This window comes from Hippocampus zosterae, chromosome 3 (genome assembly GCF_025434085.1).
Source record: "Hippocampus zosterae strain Florida chromosome 3, ASM2543408v3, whole genome shotgun sequence".
Taxonomy (NCBI): Eukaryota; Metazoa; Chordata; class Actinopteri; order Syngnathiformes; family Syngnathidae; genus Hippocampus; species Hippocampus zosterae.
The window spans coordinates 19,375,789-19,395,332 of NC_067453.1; the positions used below are offsets into that span (position 1 = coordinate 19,375,789).

At 40.9% G+C, this 19,544-nt stretch overlaps 1 protein-coding gene across 2 annotated transcripts; it reads left to right on the forward strand.

Annotated features, from left to right (window-relative positions):
• The first annotated feature begins 818 nt into the window (after positions 1 to 818).
• Positions 819 to 19,120, forward strand: LOC127597836 (anoctamin-9). Of its 2 annotated transcripts, none has more exons than XM_052061164.1 (24): positions 819 to 1,379; positions 3,518 to 3,592; positions 4,000 to 4,128; positions 4,232 to 4,368; positions 5,161 to 5,210; positions 5,290 to 5,348; positions 6,950 to 7,029; positions 8,180 to 8,314; positions 8,396 to 8,489; positions 8,577 to 8,637; positions 9,934 to 10,016; positions 10,114 to 10,218; positions 10,680 to 10,844; positions 10,925 to 10,961; positions 13,768 to 13,879; positions 13,968 to 14,025; positions 14,090 to 14,187; positions 14,279 to 14,475; positions 14,557 to 14,709; positions 16,607 to 16,754; positions 16,849 to 16,971; positions 17,143 to 17,236; positions 17,355 to 17,467; positions 18,431 to 19,120. In XM_052061164.1, exons 1-24 carry the CDS (start codon positions 1,359 to 1,361, stop codon positions 18,480 to 18,482), a joined length of 2,379 nt encoding a protein of 792 aa, XP_051917124.1. In that variant the 5' UTR covers positions 819 to 1,358; the 3' UTR covers positions 18,483 to 19,120. The 2 variants fall into 2 exon arrangements, with proteins under 2 accessions (XP_051917124.1, XP_051917125.1); XM_052061165.1 differs by having other exon boundaries at positions 4,006 to 4,128.
• Positions 19,121 to 19,544: the final 424 nt, after the last annotated feature.

The window sequence follows — 19,544 nt, forward strand, 5'->3', positions numbered from 1 at the left end:
AAAGATTCTTAAGGTGTGACTTCAAGCCAATAGAAAATCGGTGGAAGCAGCTGAAAGTCAAGTGGCAAGCGTGTAATATTCGTTTTAACCACAAGCTACATTTTAGTCATTATTACCCTCAGGGTATGGAGTCGGGGGTGGGGGTGTGGGATTTATTTAGAGCGGTGAAGCCAGATAAATGTACAGTATTATCACAAGGGAAGTAAACGGTGAGAATAAATCACAGTTCGAGACATACCTCTGGTTTAAGTTCACGGTTTGGTTCACTTCTGGTTAGGTAATAAAATGCTAAACAAACTGTGTATGTTTTGTTTGAACAAGAACAGATTCATTGACATTTAAAATAAAACATCAGCTCGTATCAGCATGGGCATTAGGCATCCCATAACATGACAATTGGAGATTTCTTTGTAACTGAGGAAAATCATGAGGAGATCCAAAAATAATTTCCTGAAGGTCACCAGGATTAGGGAGGCATAGGATGGCCGTGTTTAACTCGCTCCGATCTTTATCTGGCCCACTGAGAGCTAGCATCACCAAGAGTCACCACACGTGTGGACTCACTAGCAGTAAAGATTTGTGGAAAAAATAAAAAGAAATTGTGATGCAGGAGGTTCCGGCCCAAAGCCAACTCTCTCGCTCTCTCTCTCTCTCTCTCTCTCTCTCTCTCTCTCTCTCTCTCTCTCTCTCTCTCTCTCTCTCTCTCTCTCTCTCTCTCTGTCTCTCTCGCTCTCTCCCTCTCTGTCACTGTCTGTTTCTCTTTCTCTCTCTTTCTTTCTTCCCCTTTCTCCCCTCTCTCTCTCTGGATGGACAGCAGACAGACGCTAAGAATGACTTCGTCCATCATTTCGTTTATAAACCCAAAGAAAATGTCAACCTTATGCCCACCCAAAGAAAATGTAGCTCATGCCCACCCTGGTTTAAATAATTGCCTTTGCTGCCACCTAGTGGCCAACACAAGTCACTCCGCATCACTTGAGGAGGCGGGAACAATCAATTCATTCCATCGCACCTGAGAGGACCTGGTCGACACCAGCGAGCAAGGCTCCTCAACGTGCAGCTTGACACACCACGACGCTCGTTCGCAGGTCTTGTGTTTTTATCGTTCGCTCCGCGGCGACGCGAAGGAAAGGTGGAAGCTTCAATCGTGACACCGTCAGCAACAGGTGGAGTCGCTCCTACATTCCTTGCAACAACACGTTTGTTCTCGAGGAGGACTACGGAAGTTACTTGCCCGGTCACAGGAACTCGGAGCAGGCCGCGGAAGGACGGGGAATTACCGCCGAGGAGGGCTTGGGGATTGTCTCTTTTTCTGTTATTGTCTGTGTTTTTTGTCATCCGTTTGCTGCCGGACAACCATGACGGGACACACGAGGCATGTAAGAAAACCCACTTAAGAATTCTATAGTTTTAAACATACATCACGCACAATCGGATGGTCTTTCATTGATAAAACGCAATGTCAGCCCATCATACATTCAGCACCCACACAAACGCATGCATGCGGTTCACATGACACCATCTCACAGCATGGCCATTTGGTCAAAACGCCCACTGAGATGGTTTCACATCACCATTACATGTAGACCTAGCACGAGAAAAAGCATTTAAGTCTTCCGTTTCAAGATCACGCAGCTCGTTTTTTGAGTGACACTGAATAGATTGTTGTGGGTGTAGAACTGCACTGCTTCGTACCGAGATGCTTTTCTCAATACTGTGCTTATGCTTAGCATACGGTTTTAAGCACTTGACGTGATTAAAATGTTTGGATCACTATGCTCCATACGGTTCGAGTTTGCGGTTCTCCACCACCGCAAACTGCAACCACAATAACAGACATTAAGTGGATACCTCTGACTGTGCCAATCAAAACTGAGCATTCTGAGCCTGAGATTTTTAGGTCACAGTTTTATCTGTAAGTACTGTAACCTAATTGTTGATTAACAGCTTTTATGATGCGTATACTGTGTCAGTTGAATTTGTAGTTATCTCTCACCAATGCAGTGAACGGCATTGTTGCCATTCACACTGCAACTATAACTTAAAATAGCCATGATGAACATTGGCCAACATTTAGAGTACAGTGGAGATAAAAAGTCTGTACAACCCGGTTAAAATTTCAGGATTTTGAGATATAAAAAGTGACATTCACATTTTTTCCAGCGTGAATGTGACCGGCAACACGTACTGTATACTGTAACACAATTGAGTTTAAAAAAAATCAAGGGAAAATAAAAACAAACAAGTGAAATAATGTGCTTGCCCAACCAAGGGTTCACACAAGGGGGTGTCACATATAATTGATTAATGGACAACTACTTGATGATCAAATTCATCAACAACAATTTCAGTTTGTCGCCAAATGTTTCAATATTTTTGTAATCAGAAATTAAGTTAAATACCGGTAGTCTTGATTTTATTTTGCACCGATTCTGAATTCTAATACTGTACTACTACCGCTGCTACTACAACTACTCTGACAAAACAAACAAACAAAAAAAAACAACAACAAACCTACTACTAAGTGGACTGTAGTAGGTGTGTGAGTGTGGGATGTTCCAAACTGTAGAGACGATAAATTGGTGTATGGTACTACCCACTAGCAGTACAGATACAAACCTGACCACCACAGGGCGAAAGATTAACCAGACAAACAAGGTTAGATGTTCGTAAAATGTCAACATTTGTCTTGTAGTTTTGACCAAATGAGTGGGGTCTAATAAACTGACATTTATATTGACACATTAGATTACGGGTATTAATCACTTGGGCCTGAACGATTTTGAAAAGAGGATCTAATTGCGTTGTCCCCTCCTCCCCCAATATCATAATTGGGATTTAATATGCAATTATTCTTTTTCATTGTTCTCCTGCTGTTTTGTTTTTGGGAAAAAAAAATCAATAAATTCATGTTTTACAATAAACCATATCAGATTTATGATACATGAATGATTAGTTTTTCTAAGTTAGGCTAATGCTAAAATAAATGTAAGTGATCCCCGAATGACAGTAATTTGAAAGACAGTTTCTGAATATGATTAATTGTTCAGCCCCACTATCCACCAGTCCACCAATTTAAATGGTCACGTTCAATATGTTGGATCTGAGTGCTGTGAAGCTTGCGTAGGCGTACCTAATTGAGCACCATTATGTTGTGTGAAACGTGTTTGTGAATAACACAGCGTGACACCGAGAACGCACATACCACCACATGCGCCTCAGTCACGTTAGATTAACCTCGTACACTGACAGCAGTGAGTCAGAATGGCCGCAGCGGGGTGATCAACAGCGGCCCTCTCTTTCCCACTCGCGCGCCCAAACACACTCGCACACACGCCCACGTGAGATTTTTAGTTAGATTCTTGTCGAGGTAGTAATTCTTTGACTGATTTTTATCAGCTTCCCGATACTTATTCTTTTAACAGAGACCATAATGCTTCACTCACCTATTGCAGTGTTGAAAAGGAATTTTTCGGCAACGTAGTAATGCATTGCTTGTTATTCATGTGTTCCATAGCCCAGCATAGAGCTACTGGAGTTAATGGGAGTTGTGAGAGAGAATGGCAATGAGCAGATGTCATTTCCTCCTTTGGTAAGTTCCTCTCAATATATTGTATGGGCATTTCACAAATTCGATATTTATTTGGCCTTTTTACAGTTACCGTGATATTCACCGTAACACTTGATTGGGAGATCCAGTATAAGATGTTTCTGCCTTGGAAAGATAATGTTGCTTTGGTTACCCGATGTGGCTTCATGATGAACAAACGGCAGTTCGGCGCCACTGCCAACAGCAACCCCATTGCACTTTAGTTGTTCAATTCCGTTGATTGACGGTGTCGTCCCAAACCTGTTTTTTTTGGATGCCGCTTATGTCTCATATCTCACCACAGCTGTGTCTGTCAACCCATCACAACGAACAAGTTGCTGATTGTTGTCGTGATACAAAGTGTCTATGTGAAATGGCAAAGATTTGATTGATGTGACATTGCTTTTGAGCTACAGTTCAACCCTCTCTCATTCGACTACGTCCTGGTTGCAAAAACGAGAGAGCACCTGGATCGAGAGTCCATCAAGAAGCAAAATGAATTTATCGAGGAGCTGAAAAAGAAGAATTTCAAAGTCACAGTGAGTGGGGGGAATTAAAGAGACCTGTCGTCTCATGCACAGTAAAGCAATTGTGTCGGCGTGTAACACTTTGGTGACATTTTTCATACCTCCCTTTGAACAGAAAATCATAGACGATAACCTGGTCTTCTTTGGCATGCAAGCGCCAGTAGAGATTTTTGAGAAGTACAGATATCTGCTGAAAGTTTCTGACGCCTGTAACTGGAGCTCAGACCAGAACAATGTGCCTCTCAGCACCAGGTAAAATGCTCTCCCTTTCTGACCGTGAACAAGTGAGCGCTTGAGTACGGTACATGTATTTGTGTATTTTCTGACTTTCATAAAAGCAACAAATGTGCTCGCATAGGAGATGTACTGTAGCCCTAAAGCCTGCATTAGACGAGATAAGTCTGTTTTGACAATATGCTTGTGACACAAAAAGCTTGTTTGTTGCTGAAATGAGAATGCGGTTCAACATTCCAGGATGCCGGCTGTTCGCCGATGATGTAATTTTTCTCTTAGGAAGGATGGTTAGAGTGGTAACTCAATTCATGTGTCCCGCCCCCAATTTATTTGCTTTTCGAGATTGAAGCCAGTGCACTGTTGATTAAAAAATATATATCTCGTTTGCTTTGTGACTGATGACTTTCATTACTAAGTGTGCTTTAGGCCCTCCAGTTGCTTCGATGAAGTGCAAAAAAATCTGCATGTCACATATTCCAGGTATTTGTGCAGGTGGGGTAGAAGCTGTAAATTATCTGTCAGTATGACTCCCAAGAAAGTAAAACATGTAAGGGATTATGCTATTAAGGGAAAAAAGTGAGAACGGCATCCAACAGCAGAGTGAGACAAATATCGGAGTGCTACAAGGCACGAGCAAACTATTGTACGTACTCGTGTGTATCATGCTGGACTTGATTACACTTCATGAAACTCGTTCTGAGGCAAACATTTTTTCCCCAGACGTTTGGTTCGAATTCCAAATTGAACAACTTTAGAACCATTCGATACTGTAATCTATTTTTGTTGAAATTATGTTTGTTCTTCTTCTAGGATAAGAGTTGTCGATTTTATCTTGAACAACACACCGATCAGTTCAGGAGGTGAGATCCTTTGAACACACTGCCAATCCTCTTTGAAAATAAGGAAAGCTAATCTTGACGTCTCTGTCAACCTTGCCAGAGGGTCTGCAAGAGCTCATGAAGATGAAGGTTTTTGAGACAAGGTTCTGCCTGCATGAGGTAAATCGCCCATTCCGGTGCATTATGCTGTCATTGGTTAAACTGGTAGTATGGTACATGTTGCAAACGCCAGCCGTCCAGATCAAAAAACTGTACTTTAAGCCTTTCATGCACAAATAATAATAACCTTCATTAGGATTTTTTTCTCAAGTGTTTTTACTACTCTTTCGGCATGAAAAACAATAATGGCAGTGGATGGCAACACACACAATAGTCCATTGTAGGGCTTGATGCACAACTGTGACATTAAGATGAATTAATATAAGAGACAACAACATGCGAATAGCTGTCCACTCCAGTAACGCTGTCCCCCAAAGGGTTAAGATTTAACAAAAACAAACAACTATAGTCTTCTTCAACTTTTATTTATTTAAATTGAATGTTTTAGCGCCATGGGTGATTTTATAAATTAAAAGATGAAGCAGTCCAATAGGCAGAAGTGGAACTGCCCACACTTCAAGACTGACCAGTTCCTCCTGGGCCCTTTAACAAAACAAGCTTGCTCTATATATATACTGTATATACAGGTACCGGTACATCTATTTTTTTCACAGATGCGGCATGCCGTGATTGTGCACCAACTATTCTATTAGCAGTTTGAAGGCTTGGATGTGATCTTCGTGTTCAACGGTTGCTTTTATAGAAAATGTTTGCTGGGAACGGGTGTGAAAAGAGAAAGAAAGGCGGATCACGTGATTGACCTTGTTCGACACAACAGAAAGGGAGCGCTTGTAACACTGTTAGCAACTGTTAAGTATCAGCACATCACAGGCCACTAACATGTTTTACAATCCTGCGAAGAAGTGTGAAACATAACTCGACAAAGGTCTTTACAAACAATAGACTGGAGCGAGTGAACTTCACCAACAGCGCCTGTATGAGGGCCATTAAGTGATGTCATCATGCCAGTGAGTCATTGAAGCATTCAGGTGTGAGGGTTTGATTTTTTTTTTTCTTTTCTTCCGAAGCCCTGCGTCTTTTTGTGTCATCAGGTTTTTCCTCTCACAAGATTCATTGCATAGGAAGTGGAAGCAAAATGACACATGCTCGTTACAGTGCTGATTCTTGCTGTTATTTGTGCATGGGTCATTTTCGTACAATTTGATTGAGGAAAGACATGCTTTTGTTTTGACATTAACTTTTGTTTAGCTGTTATGAGTATTTGAATGATTGGCTGTTATCATTCGATCGGCAATTATTGGTTCAAGGGAAAAAAAATACAGTATATCTTCTCAACGAATATTTTTCAAACTGGTCATGCCAAATTGTCTTTAAAAAAATGCTGATAAACATTCAATATGCATTCTCCACAAAAAAAGGGGGTGGGGGATGTGGGATATGAAACTTTTTTTTCTTTTAACTGAAAAAAAAATCTGTGAAAATTTAAATCAGTGGGTCCCTAACTGCCAGTATGTGTGGGGGTCCACTGTAAAACCAAGGCAACAGAAAAAGGGCAAAATGAAATCGTTGTCTTTCTCCTTATTGATCATATTATTTGAAAATGACTACATAAGACAGTCATGTTAGTGTTTATAGATGATATCACCCTTGCAGTGTGCTCACATTTTGTTTATTGTAGCCAATTTGCTTTACCTCTGCAGAAAAAGAAACAGCGAGAGCTGACGGAGAGCTGGGCTCGATGGACCGCTTGTTTCCAAGGGCAACCCATTACTGCTGTCAGGTTGCAATTGCAACACCTCTTCCGCACGCTTCTGCTTGTCCACACGTCAAGAATTTGTAGCCATTTTTTTTAGCATTTTTATTCTTCTGTGACGTGGTTCAAATGTGGGTGTCGTTCTCCACACGTGATACATATGACGCACACCTTGTTTGAAGAAATTATTCAAAAAGAAAGCACTAATGCCCTATGAAGATTCCTTTCACTTCAGTAAAAATATCATGGCAGGTAAATAATATCATGACTTTATTGTGACCTGAATAGTATAAAACCTCGCGTTCACAAACCGGTGTCTCTTGTTATGTGCACTTTCCCTTAATTCATAGGTGTCAAACTCGGGTCCTGGAGGGCCGCTGTCCTGCATGTTTTCCACGTCTCCCTGTTGCAACACACCGGATTCAATTGAACAGGTTCAATGTCAGGCTTGCGCAGAGCTTGCTGGAAAACATGCAGAACAGCGGCCCTCCAGGACCTGAGTTTGACACCTATGCCTTAATTGGAGTGTGTCCACTTGTTGCCATTCATACAACAGAGTAATAGCTTTCGAGATGTCATGTTGAGGAAGTGCACTTGTGAGGTTATTGAGACAAGAGCATCATAAATTAAGTATTCTTTCTTTTGTCATTTTTGTTTGCGGGTGTGTCGTGACATTTTTCTTGTGTAAAATGTGTTTCGGCTGAAAGGGGACGTCAACCCAACACTATTTTTTGCAATATGTTCTGTGCACCTTCACTTGTTTAAACACCGCCTTCTGATTCATATTGGGTTTAACGAACATGAGTTATGCAGCAAAGTCCACCCGTTTTTAGCTATTTCGGGTGGCGGCCATTTTGTTACTTTCTGTCGACTGAAAATGACATCATAGTTGCTCAGGTAATGACCAATCATGGCTTACCTGTTTTCTAAAGCTGAGCCATGAATGGTCGTTACCTGAGCCCTGAGCAACTGTGATGTCATTTTCAGTCGACGGCAAGTGGCAAAATGGCCGCCCCCTGAGATGGACAAAAACGGGTGGATTTTACTGCGTAACTCATACTTCACATTCACAATATTAATCAGCATAGAACATATTCTTGTAAAGAACACTTTTGGGTTGACTTCCCCTTTAAAAAAGGTTAGGAAACACTACTATAAAGACACTTTGTGTTGATAGGAACTATTTTGGAGAGAAGGTGGCCTTGTATTACCTTTGGTTAGGCTGGTACACATACATGCTTATTACTCCCGCTGCCATCGGGGTCATTGTCTTCCTCTATGGCCTCGCCTTCTTCAACACGTCGCCCCTCATGTAAGCTTTGACTCAATTAGATATTATCTTATACGACAGCAGCACCCCCTGTGAACAATCCAAGCACTTGTTGTCTTGTAGAAAGGAGGTCTGCGACATCGATGTGGTCATGTGCCCTCTTTGTGACAAGAGATGCAAAGTGTGGCTGTTGTCCGACACGTGCACCTATGCCAAGGTAGTTCGGCGCGTAGGCTTCTCAATGTTTTTTTGTCGTTGTTTTTTGATTTTCTTGAGGCTTACAGTTGGTTTCACATATCCATAGGTGAGCCTGCTTTTTGACAACGAAGGCACAGTGCTGTTTGCCATGGCAATGGCAATATGGGGTAAGTCGAGTGTCCTGAAAACCATTTTCCTTATTTGAAAAAGTGTCGAGTAAACATCCCAAATGACGGCACTGGTGAGCTGCGCAGTTTGCCCCTCAGATTTCATTGGAGAATTACCTGGAGCTGGAGTATGTAGTCTCAAAGTTGCCAGCAAGACTTCAGTGTAGCATTCAAAGGCATGCATTCTTTGATTGCTCATCAAAGTTGGCTAAAAGAAGTTTTGCTCTGACCAACCAATCAGAGAATAAAAAGATGTTCACATGATAATGGGTCACCCAAGTGGTTGCGTTGGGGCAAATATGAGATCAAATTGTTATCAAGAAACCGTCCCATTGCAAATATGGTTGAAGTTACCAGCACATGGGAAGCAATGCTGCTGCAAAATGAAGATAAATGGCTGTCAGAAAAGACATGAATACAATTTCATGGAACAGATATTAGAATGTTGTGGAAGCCTGCAGAGAATGTTTCTTTTTTGTGGGTTTGTTCACTGTTTTTCTTGATGCATCTTGTGTCGTCAAGCGGCATAATATTGATTTAACCAATGACTGATTGATCTACCTTTAGTTAAACAGCTGTGTGAGAAGTCCCCCTACAAGGAGGAAGTGCAGTCTTCCAAAGTAACTAAGGCGGTACATGACTACATAGAAGGGTGGGGTGAGCTAGAAAGATAAAGAATGCATTGAGGGTAAAAGAGTGCAGCAGGGATGTTGTCATTTATCTTCTTTCTTTGCACTTAGGACACAGGACCTTCTATTCAATTTAAAGCGTGACCTGCCTAAAATTGTTTCCCTAAACATGGCTGTAGCACAATGTAAGCATTTGTACCAAATTATAACAAACAAATATTAATGAGCACAAGTGTGCACGAGTCATTTGCACAGTTCTGAGGTTGGCGGTTTGCATTAAGTCTTTGGCCTTCCTGTGTACCGTTTGCATGTTCTTCCTTTGTGTGTTCTCCACATGCGCTGGTTTTCCTCCACGTTCTATCCCAAAACATGCAAGTTAGATTCACTGAAGGCTCAAATTGTCATAGAGTAGGTATGAACACACAGTGTGTGAATGGTTGTTTGTCTAGAGAGGATCTGCCCTCTAATTGGTTGGCAACCATTTTAGAGTTTATTCTGCCTCTGGCAAAAAGACGGCTGAGATAACCCCGCGAGCACAACCCTCGTGAGGTTAAGCCATAACAAAGATGATGTACTGATGATCCAAAATGATACCAAAAGAGCTAAACGACTTTGGTCTACTAAGTCACTGTCGATTAATTTAGCATGTTTTATTTTCTTTTTACAGCCACACTGTTTTTAGAGTTCTGGAAAAGACATCGAACTTCCTATGTGTGCGAATGGAAGGTGTCAGATTGGTGTGAGGAGGAGGTACGATCAGTTATCCTTCCTTTTGAAACAACCACTTTTTTTTTCAGTTCTAGGCGAACTCTCGATTGTATTTGTTTCTCATTGTGTCTTTTTTTAGGAGGAGCTCATCTTGGAGATTGTCAACAATGTTGACTGTGAACCTAAAAAATTCAAGCACTCCTATCTGCGCAGCACACTGGTTTTGATCTGTGTCATAATTATGGTAGGTACTTTGGTTTAGTCACATGCATTCAAAGGAAAATGCATGTCAATTTGCTATTGGGATAAGTATCAATTTGTTTGTGTTGTTTTTGATAAGACAGTACAGTTGTCCCCTATTTTTTTTTGTCCCATGGACCAGTTTCATGCAATATTTTGATGGACTGGCACAGAAATAATAATAAATAATAAAAATACTACTCACCATTACACTGGATGAAGTTATTGTATTTAACTAGGTCGCGAAAATGAGACGCAGTGATGGCCGACAATTGTTATTTTTTTAAATAACCAACAATAACATGACCGAGAGGCAGAGCTATAACATTGATTATTAAAATAAAACCCAGATGAGCAATAATATATTTTCTTTGCTCACTCTGTGTGGCCCGCTACTAAATGACCCACAGGCTGGCGCTGGTATGCATCCTGGTGCTCAGGGATCTAAATAATTTGTTTCCGCAGATACTGGTGATCATCGGTCTGACGCACGCGCTGGTGGTGTTCAGGGTGATCGCAGCAGTGCAACTGGCTGAGGGGTCATGGGAGTTCATGACCACGCACGCCAACAGCATAGCCATGATGCTGGGAGCCGTCCTTCATTACCTGATCATCACCGTCATGACTTGGGTACAAAAAGTCTTGAATGCATCGTTGTCTCCATTCAATTAGGGTCCTTTTTGAGGTTGCTTACGTTTTTGTGGTTGCAGGTCAACAGAAGAGTGGCCATGAAACTCTGCGAATTAGGTACGTTAATCAGTATTGCTTCGTGTCCATATAATAGTCCGTGCAGAATTCAGCTGAAAATTTAGTCTATGGGATTGTGCAAATATCTCGGGCCACCATTCCTTTTTAAAATGTTTTTTTTTTTGGGAGTAATCCTACTATTCGGATATGTTTTAATATTAGCTCATTTCCTCTTGCTCTTGTGCCTTGTCAAAACAAATGGTGTGTCTGTGGCAAATCAATAGACACCAAGGCTTGCTGTGCCGTATTTGTTATTGTATGCTTTCCACAAATAATAGTTTTCAGGACTTGAAAAGTAATTTATTTGATTGACAGTCCAAACTGGTTTGAAGAGCCGGAGGCGAGCCAAATTTGGTTCACACGCATTCATGCATTGAGCAAAACAAGAGCGGCCAGCATACACATTCCCACACACAAAACGCAACGAAACAATGGCAATATCTATCGTATTGTAAGCGATGGACGAAAACTAGCCTGATGGAACTGTGAAGTGATAAGTCTGGTTTTGAAATTGGAAAATGCTCCACGCTGTCTGTTAGAAAATCAGTTCCTGCCCACGTAGAGTGCCTGTCAGTCAGACACACTGATCACTTGCAGCACCGCCGCTTGGCACCTGAATGCTTGGCCCAAAATTCGAAGAACCATGTGGCCCAGATCCAGTGTTACAGGCGCACATCAAAACCTACACTATTCATTTCTTCATTAAACGAGAAACCCGTGAGGACGACACTTTTTTTTTCAGTGCCGTGAATACCTGTCTGTGAGTTCTTGTAGTAAATTAGACCAAGAACTTATATATTTATTTATGAGAGAGCACGAGCAACATGCCGTTTTGACATCAGGGTGTGGTCAGAAACAAACAATTAGGTGACTAACTTTGCGTGAACTTTGGAACTGTGCCACAACATGTCAGTCATGTGAAACAACAGGTGACCTCCAAAAAGGGAGCTCATTGTTGACAATGAAAAGCCGGTTGAAGAATTGCACGTGTATTTAAAAAGATGCCCAACTTTGTTTGGGGCTGAAGTGGATGTTAGATGACACCTTGGCTGTGAGGAAATTCAATGCTCAAAATACATCAAATGTATTTTTTTTTTTTTTAGAACTGCTCATTATGATTGCGAGTTACAGAATTATTTGGTGAATGAGTGTATTTTTGCCGAAAATCTCAACATGTGTTTTTTTTTTTTTTTAAAGAGATGCTCATGAAAAAAGATGAAATATTTCTCACTCTGGTAATGTATTTTTGAAGTGTGGATGAATATAAAGTTTCAGGGCTGGGGTGTCAACCTCATTTTAATTCAGGCACCACGCAGCCTACCGGTAATTTGATGTCAACTGGGCTGGAGTCTAGTGACCTTGTTGACTAACTTTTAACTGCTCATCTTGCAGCTACTACCACAGCAAGGATTCATTTCCCCATTTCCACTCATTCCAAAACAAATTTAGCTGGAAGCGGAAATTATAGAACTCTTAACACAGCACAAAACTGCAAGGTCACGACTGTGCTCATTCACTTGGAAATTCACCCGACGCAGTAATAGTCAGAATTTGCCCTGTAATGCCACTTTTCCATTAACCCCAAACAGCCCCACACCACTCCGCCAATATAACAGGCGCGAGGCGGGATCAACTGTTCTGCGCAGTGGTCCCACACCATTTCACAAGTGGCGAGTCTCGACCGCAGTTTTTTTGTTGTTGTTGTTGTTGAACAATTCAAAATATGAATTGTCGTTGCAAGATGTGGCTACGTTGGAAAGTACAGTCCATCAAAGGCACAAAAGCTTTCACGTATAGCTGAAAAATCCATTTCAGGGTTTAAGACGGCGAGACAGCAGTCCGCCGTCAAGGCAAAAATACCGTGTGTACGGCACACATTTTGGGTGTCTGGCAACAATGTAGAAACATGTTTACAATTTCATACGTCCCATGGATAAAATAGTGGCATCGTATTTCGCAAGTGGTACTCGCCGCCAATGCTCATTGACATTCGTTTGGCTCGTCGTCTTCACTCTGTGGTGTCTGAAACCCTCTGGTGGCCACACAGTGCCGCCATCCCCGAGGTGGGGGCCGAGATGCTTTGGGCCGGGGGAGGGAACGGCGAGCCTCTGCTGTGCTGCTGGAGGCCGCTCATTCAACTGAATGGGACCCAGCGAGCAAGCGGTGCGTGCACGTTAAGAAATAATAATAATAATCATCATCAAAAATGGCTCCATTAGTACATATGAAAGTGTAAATATGGCTCAGCCTTGTTGTCAAATATTATTAGGTTTCTTGTACACACTGTATTTTTATGACTTCAAAGACACCCGGTGGGCGGTGTGTCGAGAACCAGGAAATGGGCATATGCGGCGAAATTCCCAAGATGGTTCTGAAAAGCGGGTCCATTGTAGCCGCTCGGCCCCGAAAAAGTCTCATGGAAAAGTGAACAGCCGGAATCGAGCGTGGCTGTCTCGGTTTGGATTGGGGCTATTGGAATAGCGCCCAAAGTTTGACTTGCTTTAGTTAATGTCATAGTGTTGCAATTTCTTCAATATTATCTGACAAGAGAAAGGATATTGTCACATCTTTATTAATATCTACACACTTTCTTTTAAGATATCCTTTATTTGTCCCGCAATGGGGAAATTTAGAACTTTCTTTTATTTACAGCCAGAAGTGAACTGCCCAACAAATCCAATTCCATTACAACTTCACATTTGTAGAGAATGTACATGAAATGACGACAATAATCGTGATTTACCACATGGTGGCGGCCTCATTACCAGATGAACCTTGTTGCTAATAAGAATTGTGTCTGTGGCAGAGAAACCCAGATCATTCGCTACCACTGAGAGGAGTTTCACCGTCAAGATGTTCACATTCCAGTTCTTCACGTACTTCTCCTCACTCTTCTACGTCGCCTTTTTTCTCGGCAGGTAAGAAACTTGGCAATAAACGGCATCAACTGACGTTAAAATGCATATTTCCGATAACTGATGTCCGCGACATGACTTGACTCGACAGGATAAATGGTCATCCTGGTCATTATGTGCGGATTGCCAGCAAATGGAGGTTAGAAGAGGTGAGTAAGCGCGATACAACCAAAATTTCATTTGCACATTGCTGTTTTCAATCCACCCATCCAGTGTCACCCCAGTGGATGTCTCACGGACCTCTTTATCCAAATGGCCATCATCATGGTCCTGAAGCAAACCATAAGCAACGTCTTTGAGTTCACCGGCCCGTACGTACGCAGCGGTTGCATATACATCAAAACGGTACACGCTCTCCCAACAATGTCAAAAATAGTCCGTCTTTCCTCCTGCTGGCCTAAGGTGGTTTGGCAAGTGGCTGAAGAGGAGAAGAACTCAGAAGCTAGTGAGAAAATGCGCCCACTGCTACCTAAAAGAAGAATCTCAGGCTAAACATGGAGCTGAGCTGTGCGATAACTGCAAGCTGCGAGACTGGCTGAACAACTACCGCCTCAATGATGTGGACTCGTTCAGCCTCTTCAAAGAGTTCCTAGAAATGGGTACGTCTAGTCTGAAATTAAAAATGAAAAGGTTAAATGGCTGCTTTGCTTGATTGATTTCTTTCCCCCACCCCCATGCAGTGATCCAGTTCAGCTTCACCACCATATTTGTGGCAGCGTTTCCTCTCGCTCCACTGCTGGCCCTCATCAATAACATTATTGAGATTCGCCTGGATGCCATCAAGATGGTCACCCTCGAGCGCAGAATGATCCCCAAGAAGACCAATGATATTGGTGAGTGGTACCGTGGTGGAGAAACAAGAGCTCATCCTTTTTCTCACATTCACTGCCAGCCATTTGAGAGCATTTTGACTTTATCAAGACCTACCAGATATTCTGTTAAATTATTTACCAAATAAACCGAATGAAAGCATGGTCTATCAGCAGGAAAAATAAATTATTCAGCTTTTTGTCCCCTTTTGTAATTAGCAGTAGAACAAAACTAGGCTCATAAAATGCAACCGTTTCTCACAAAGTGGGATGATCTCATTTCTAAAATGGTGCATTGTTGCTTGCCTTCTACTGGTGGTTGCGCATCACAAAAGTTGCTTCCAAGCTTGACAGACACGCCATCAATAAACGTAATTGAATGAATGCATTTTTCATTAGACAAGCTTTATGTAGTAATTATTGTATAATTAGATGAAAAGTTCCCCTTCACCCTTTGGGCAAAATAGGATCTATCCAAATAGAGTGACAATTGACAAAATGGAAATCCCATTTATCTGTTCCAGCCTCCCAAAAAAGCAACAAAAAACTGTTGTCATGAAAATCGCCCTTTGTAATATTACACTTTATAAAAACATCCTGTAATGACAGTCCAGTAATAGAATTAGCGTCAACATTTTGTGCATGATGATTCATTTATTGCCTCTCCTTCAGGTGTCCGCAGTTGGGCAAACAAAGGAGACTTTCACTCAACTACTCTAGATGACTTGGTAATGTGTAGTACTATTAGGTGTTTTTTGCAGAGGACAGAGACTACATGCCTCTGAGAATCGTAATATCTGTCTAAATTTGTTGCTACAATGTTTGTGTTCAAAGATATGTTCCTTAAAGTGTTGGCACTGGTAGGGAGATCTTATCCGTTAGCTTTTCTATGGTATGTTCCATTATGCATTAGCATTATGCTAATTACGATAAGATAACCTTTATTTGTCTCACAATGGAGAAATTCCCAATTTACAGCAGCAAAATTATGAAAGGGAGAAAGTAGAAGACAAAAGTACATATATTTAAATATAAAATATAAAAATAAGCATACTAAAAATGGGTGAGTGTGGGTGAGTCCAGGTTTTCAGGACTCTGTTCAATAGCCTGACAGCAGTCGGCTTAATTCATATGGCCATTTTAAATATGAACTATGTAATTCTCTCTGTTTAAAGTCTATTTTGACATTAAGCTTTAACTGGAAGTGGCATTAAGGCTGAAGATTTGTTCACTGTGCCAAACCGTTGCCTTTGACTCAAGTTTTTGTTTACAAGTCAAAGCAAAACATAAATAAATAATAAAACTCAACAATCTGGTTACTGGTATCACAGTGCCTCGGCGGTGTTTCTTTTTTAAATGTAGCGATTACTGGAATTCTCAAGTGTTAACACAGTCCCTTATCATGCTGAATTTCAAAAAAATTCTTTGTCAAACACAAGAACACTTTTCAAATGTGGGTTAAAAAAAGGGAACACATATTTCATTAAAATCTACAATGCATCGTTTGCTATTTTCTACATAATTAACTATAAAGTCAAACTGTCTAATTATTATTATCGCTTGACACACGTGAAAGGAAGTAAGAAGCAGATAAATATAGAACAGTAAAAATATAAACTATGAAACTTTTGTAGGGTGGAGAGCCCTTTGGGTTTTCCGGTTATGCAGTAAGTTCCACTTCCAGTTTTGTGGTTGGGTTTTGTTTTTTGTTTTTTTGGGTGGTACTTGGTGTCAAAAAGTTTGAGAACCTCTGAAGGCTAAAATTAAAATGCCACAGCACAAATGCACTTTTGCTCAATGAACCGCCTGGTGGCCATTGCAAAAACTACATGGGTCAAAATCAAAATACTCTCATGGTAGTTGATCTTTAAATGTTGCTGAGATAAGTTATGTCTTTGTTCAAATGTTTGCTTCTCCTCAGGTGTGTGGATAAATTTGTTGGAGGCGATCGGGGTCTTAGCCGTCATTGCAAACGGGCTGGTCATCGGCGTGTCCTCAGACTTCATCCCTCGACTGGTGTACCGTTACCACTACGGACCTTGCGCCAACGGCACGGCGACCGATATCGAGTGAGCATGCGTTGTCTTTCTTCGAGAAAATATCCCCGTTTTGGGCTACGCTGCACAATAAATTGTGATTTGTCTGATTTCTTATTTTCCCAAGTTGTATGGTTGGCTACATCAATAATACTCTCTCCACTGCCTCCATGGATAATCTGGAAATCCGCAAAGAGTTTTCCTCTTTTCAGATGGTGACTCCAAATGGAATGAATGTCTCTTTCTGCAGGTTGGTTTGCACTTTTCCCTTGCTTAAAGTATGACCTTTTCAATACCGCAGCCGTTATTACAGATTTAGCAGATGGATTCCAGTTCAAGAAACTTTTTTTGTCGCTTGCTTTTATTGTCAAACACTAAAATTCATCGATCGGTTAGGTAACATGAGTCCTCCTCTTCACAGCTATAAAGACTACAGAGACAGCAATGACTACAACCTTACGCCGCAGTTCTGGCTTATTTTAGCCGTGCGCTTCGCATTTGTTATCCTGTTTGAGGTGAGCTTCAGCTTGATGCGACCAAATATGTTCTCACGAACTTAATGACAAAAACAACAACACATACGGTGCATCGTATCGTCATCCCTCGAGAAACTGACGCCATCTCTACTTGCAGCACATCGTGGTCATATGCAAATTTATCGCAGCCTGGTTCGTACCAGCCGCTCCCATGCATGTCAAGAACGACAGTCTCTTTGATAAACTCAAAAGACTAAAAGAAGAGCTCAGGTGAGAGTTTGAAGTGAAGGTACTCTGGGTTTTTGTTTCAAAGTTCAATGTCAAAATGTCCAAATCAATCCTTACTATTGAGTCACGTATCGTTACTGTGAGGCAAAATCCTCAGAAATCACTACTTTTCAAGAAATTAAAAGAACAACAAAATAATAAATAATAATACATTTTATTTGCAAGCGTCTTTCACAGCACTAAAGGACACTTTAGCACCAAGAGCAAACAATAAAACCACAGATAAAATAAATAAGAGATAGATTTAAGTTGAATATGCAAGTTTGAATAAGTTGAAAGCGCATCTTGAGTTACCAAAAATCGCTTACTACATACTGTACATACAAACTACCTTATACCGTTGCGTACCAACATCAATGCAACACCATGACTCTGTTGACATCATCGACTGAAACTCTTTTTCACAGGTCTTAGAGCCATGAGTGATAGAATAAATAAAACGATAAGACGACTAAACCATTTAAGAGGTGGACATAAATCCGCACACACCTTCGTGGCTGACAAATTCCTTCTGCATCGAAACATTACAGAGATCAATTTTAAACAAAATAAGCTTACTCAAATCTATCTAACCTATTTTCACTTGTTAATCTCTTTTTTAAAAAAAATCCGGACTTTCAATCGTGAGGCGACATAATGCAGCACGGCTCCCGCTGAGTGAGGGATGAGGTGTGGTTTTCACATCACTTCTCAGACAGTTGAGTGTTTGAGAGAGATAATAGATTTGGTTCCAAACCATTTTCAACAATTGAAATCCGTTCATAATGCATAAAAATTAACACGTCATGGGGACAGACCGATAGATGGGTCGATTTGTGACACAGCCTGGCATTCACCTTGCCTCATCTATATTGTCCAGCTTATTGCTGGCGAATTTGTCAACATCAGTTTAACCATTTCCCTGACAGAGATTCTGAATGTAAAGACCAATTGAATTCTCCGCAGGTCATTCGAAGAGAGCCAGCGCTTACATTCTGCTGGCGCAAACGGAATGTGAACCCAGTGTTGCCTTGTGCATTGAAAGTGTCCCCAACGATCACACTTGGGTTGGCTCAACTTCGAAGCCATTCATCAACTTGAAGTGTTCAGATAGAGGGCTCTGACTGTCTATCGATATAATGGCGATGTGGATTCCCACATATGAAACGAACGGACGTATTCTCGGACCAAACAAGTGTACAGTCGCTCATTTTGCTGTTGTCTTCAATGAGATTATTGGTATTTCATTATTCTGCACTGAATGTTTTTTTTTTCTAATTAATGCGTGACTTATTTGTGGTCCTCGTCTGAACATAATTTATACTATTGGTGCACAGTCTGTACTGATTGTATAAGAATGTTGCCTTATATCGTGAAAAGCGTTGTGGTAAAAATCACCATTATTGCCGAGAGAGGGCTTTGAAATGTTTTGCACAGTAATGTTTTATAATGAATAAAAGAAAATATATCCTCACAGAAATATGATTGTATTGTGTGACCAATGTTGATTCCAAATGGCATTTTTGACAACAAATGCATGTAAATCTCCTCCTGCCTGAGGTTTTTATATCCATATAAACAATGTTTACAGTTGCTTGTCAGTGTTATTTGGATAGTCTCTCTCTGACCCTGACCTAAATAAAGGTCTTCTGGTTATGGTGAGCACTTCAATATAGTAATCAGCATACACTTAATTTCTCTACAACAGTCCAATCAACAAATGAAAGGCTGACATCTCAACAATGAATAAATATTTGTGTCATCGGTAAAAATAATGTGTGATTTGTTGGCACGCTGTGCTTGTGTAATCATGGAGTGTGAAAAGTGAATGAAGAATAATAATTGGAAGAGCTTTGTTAACGATGTTTTGTGAAATTAACTTTTATATACACAGTGTGGTAGATTGAAGCTGATCATCATGCATGCATTTTCGTTTGTTTTGCGTCACCTCAAAATACAACACTATATAGTGTAGTGTTGTACCAGTAAGTCTGCAAGAAGCTCTAAATGCACATTTCATTGGTCAGAATGTGACAATTTTTTTCGCATAAGATATACTGGATGTCTGAGTCTGACTCAA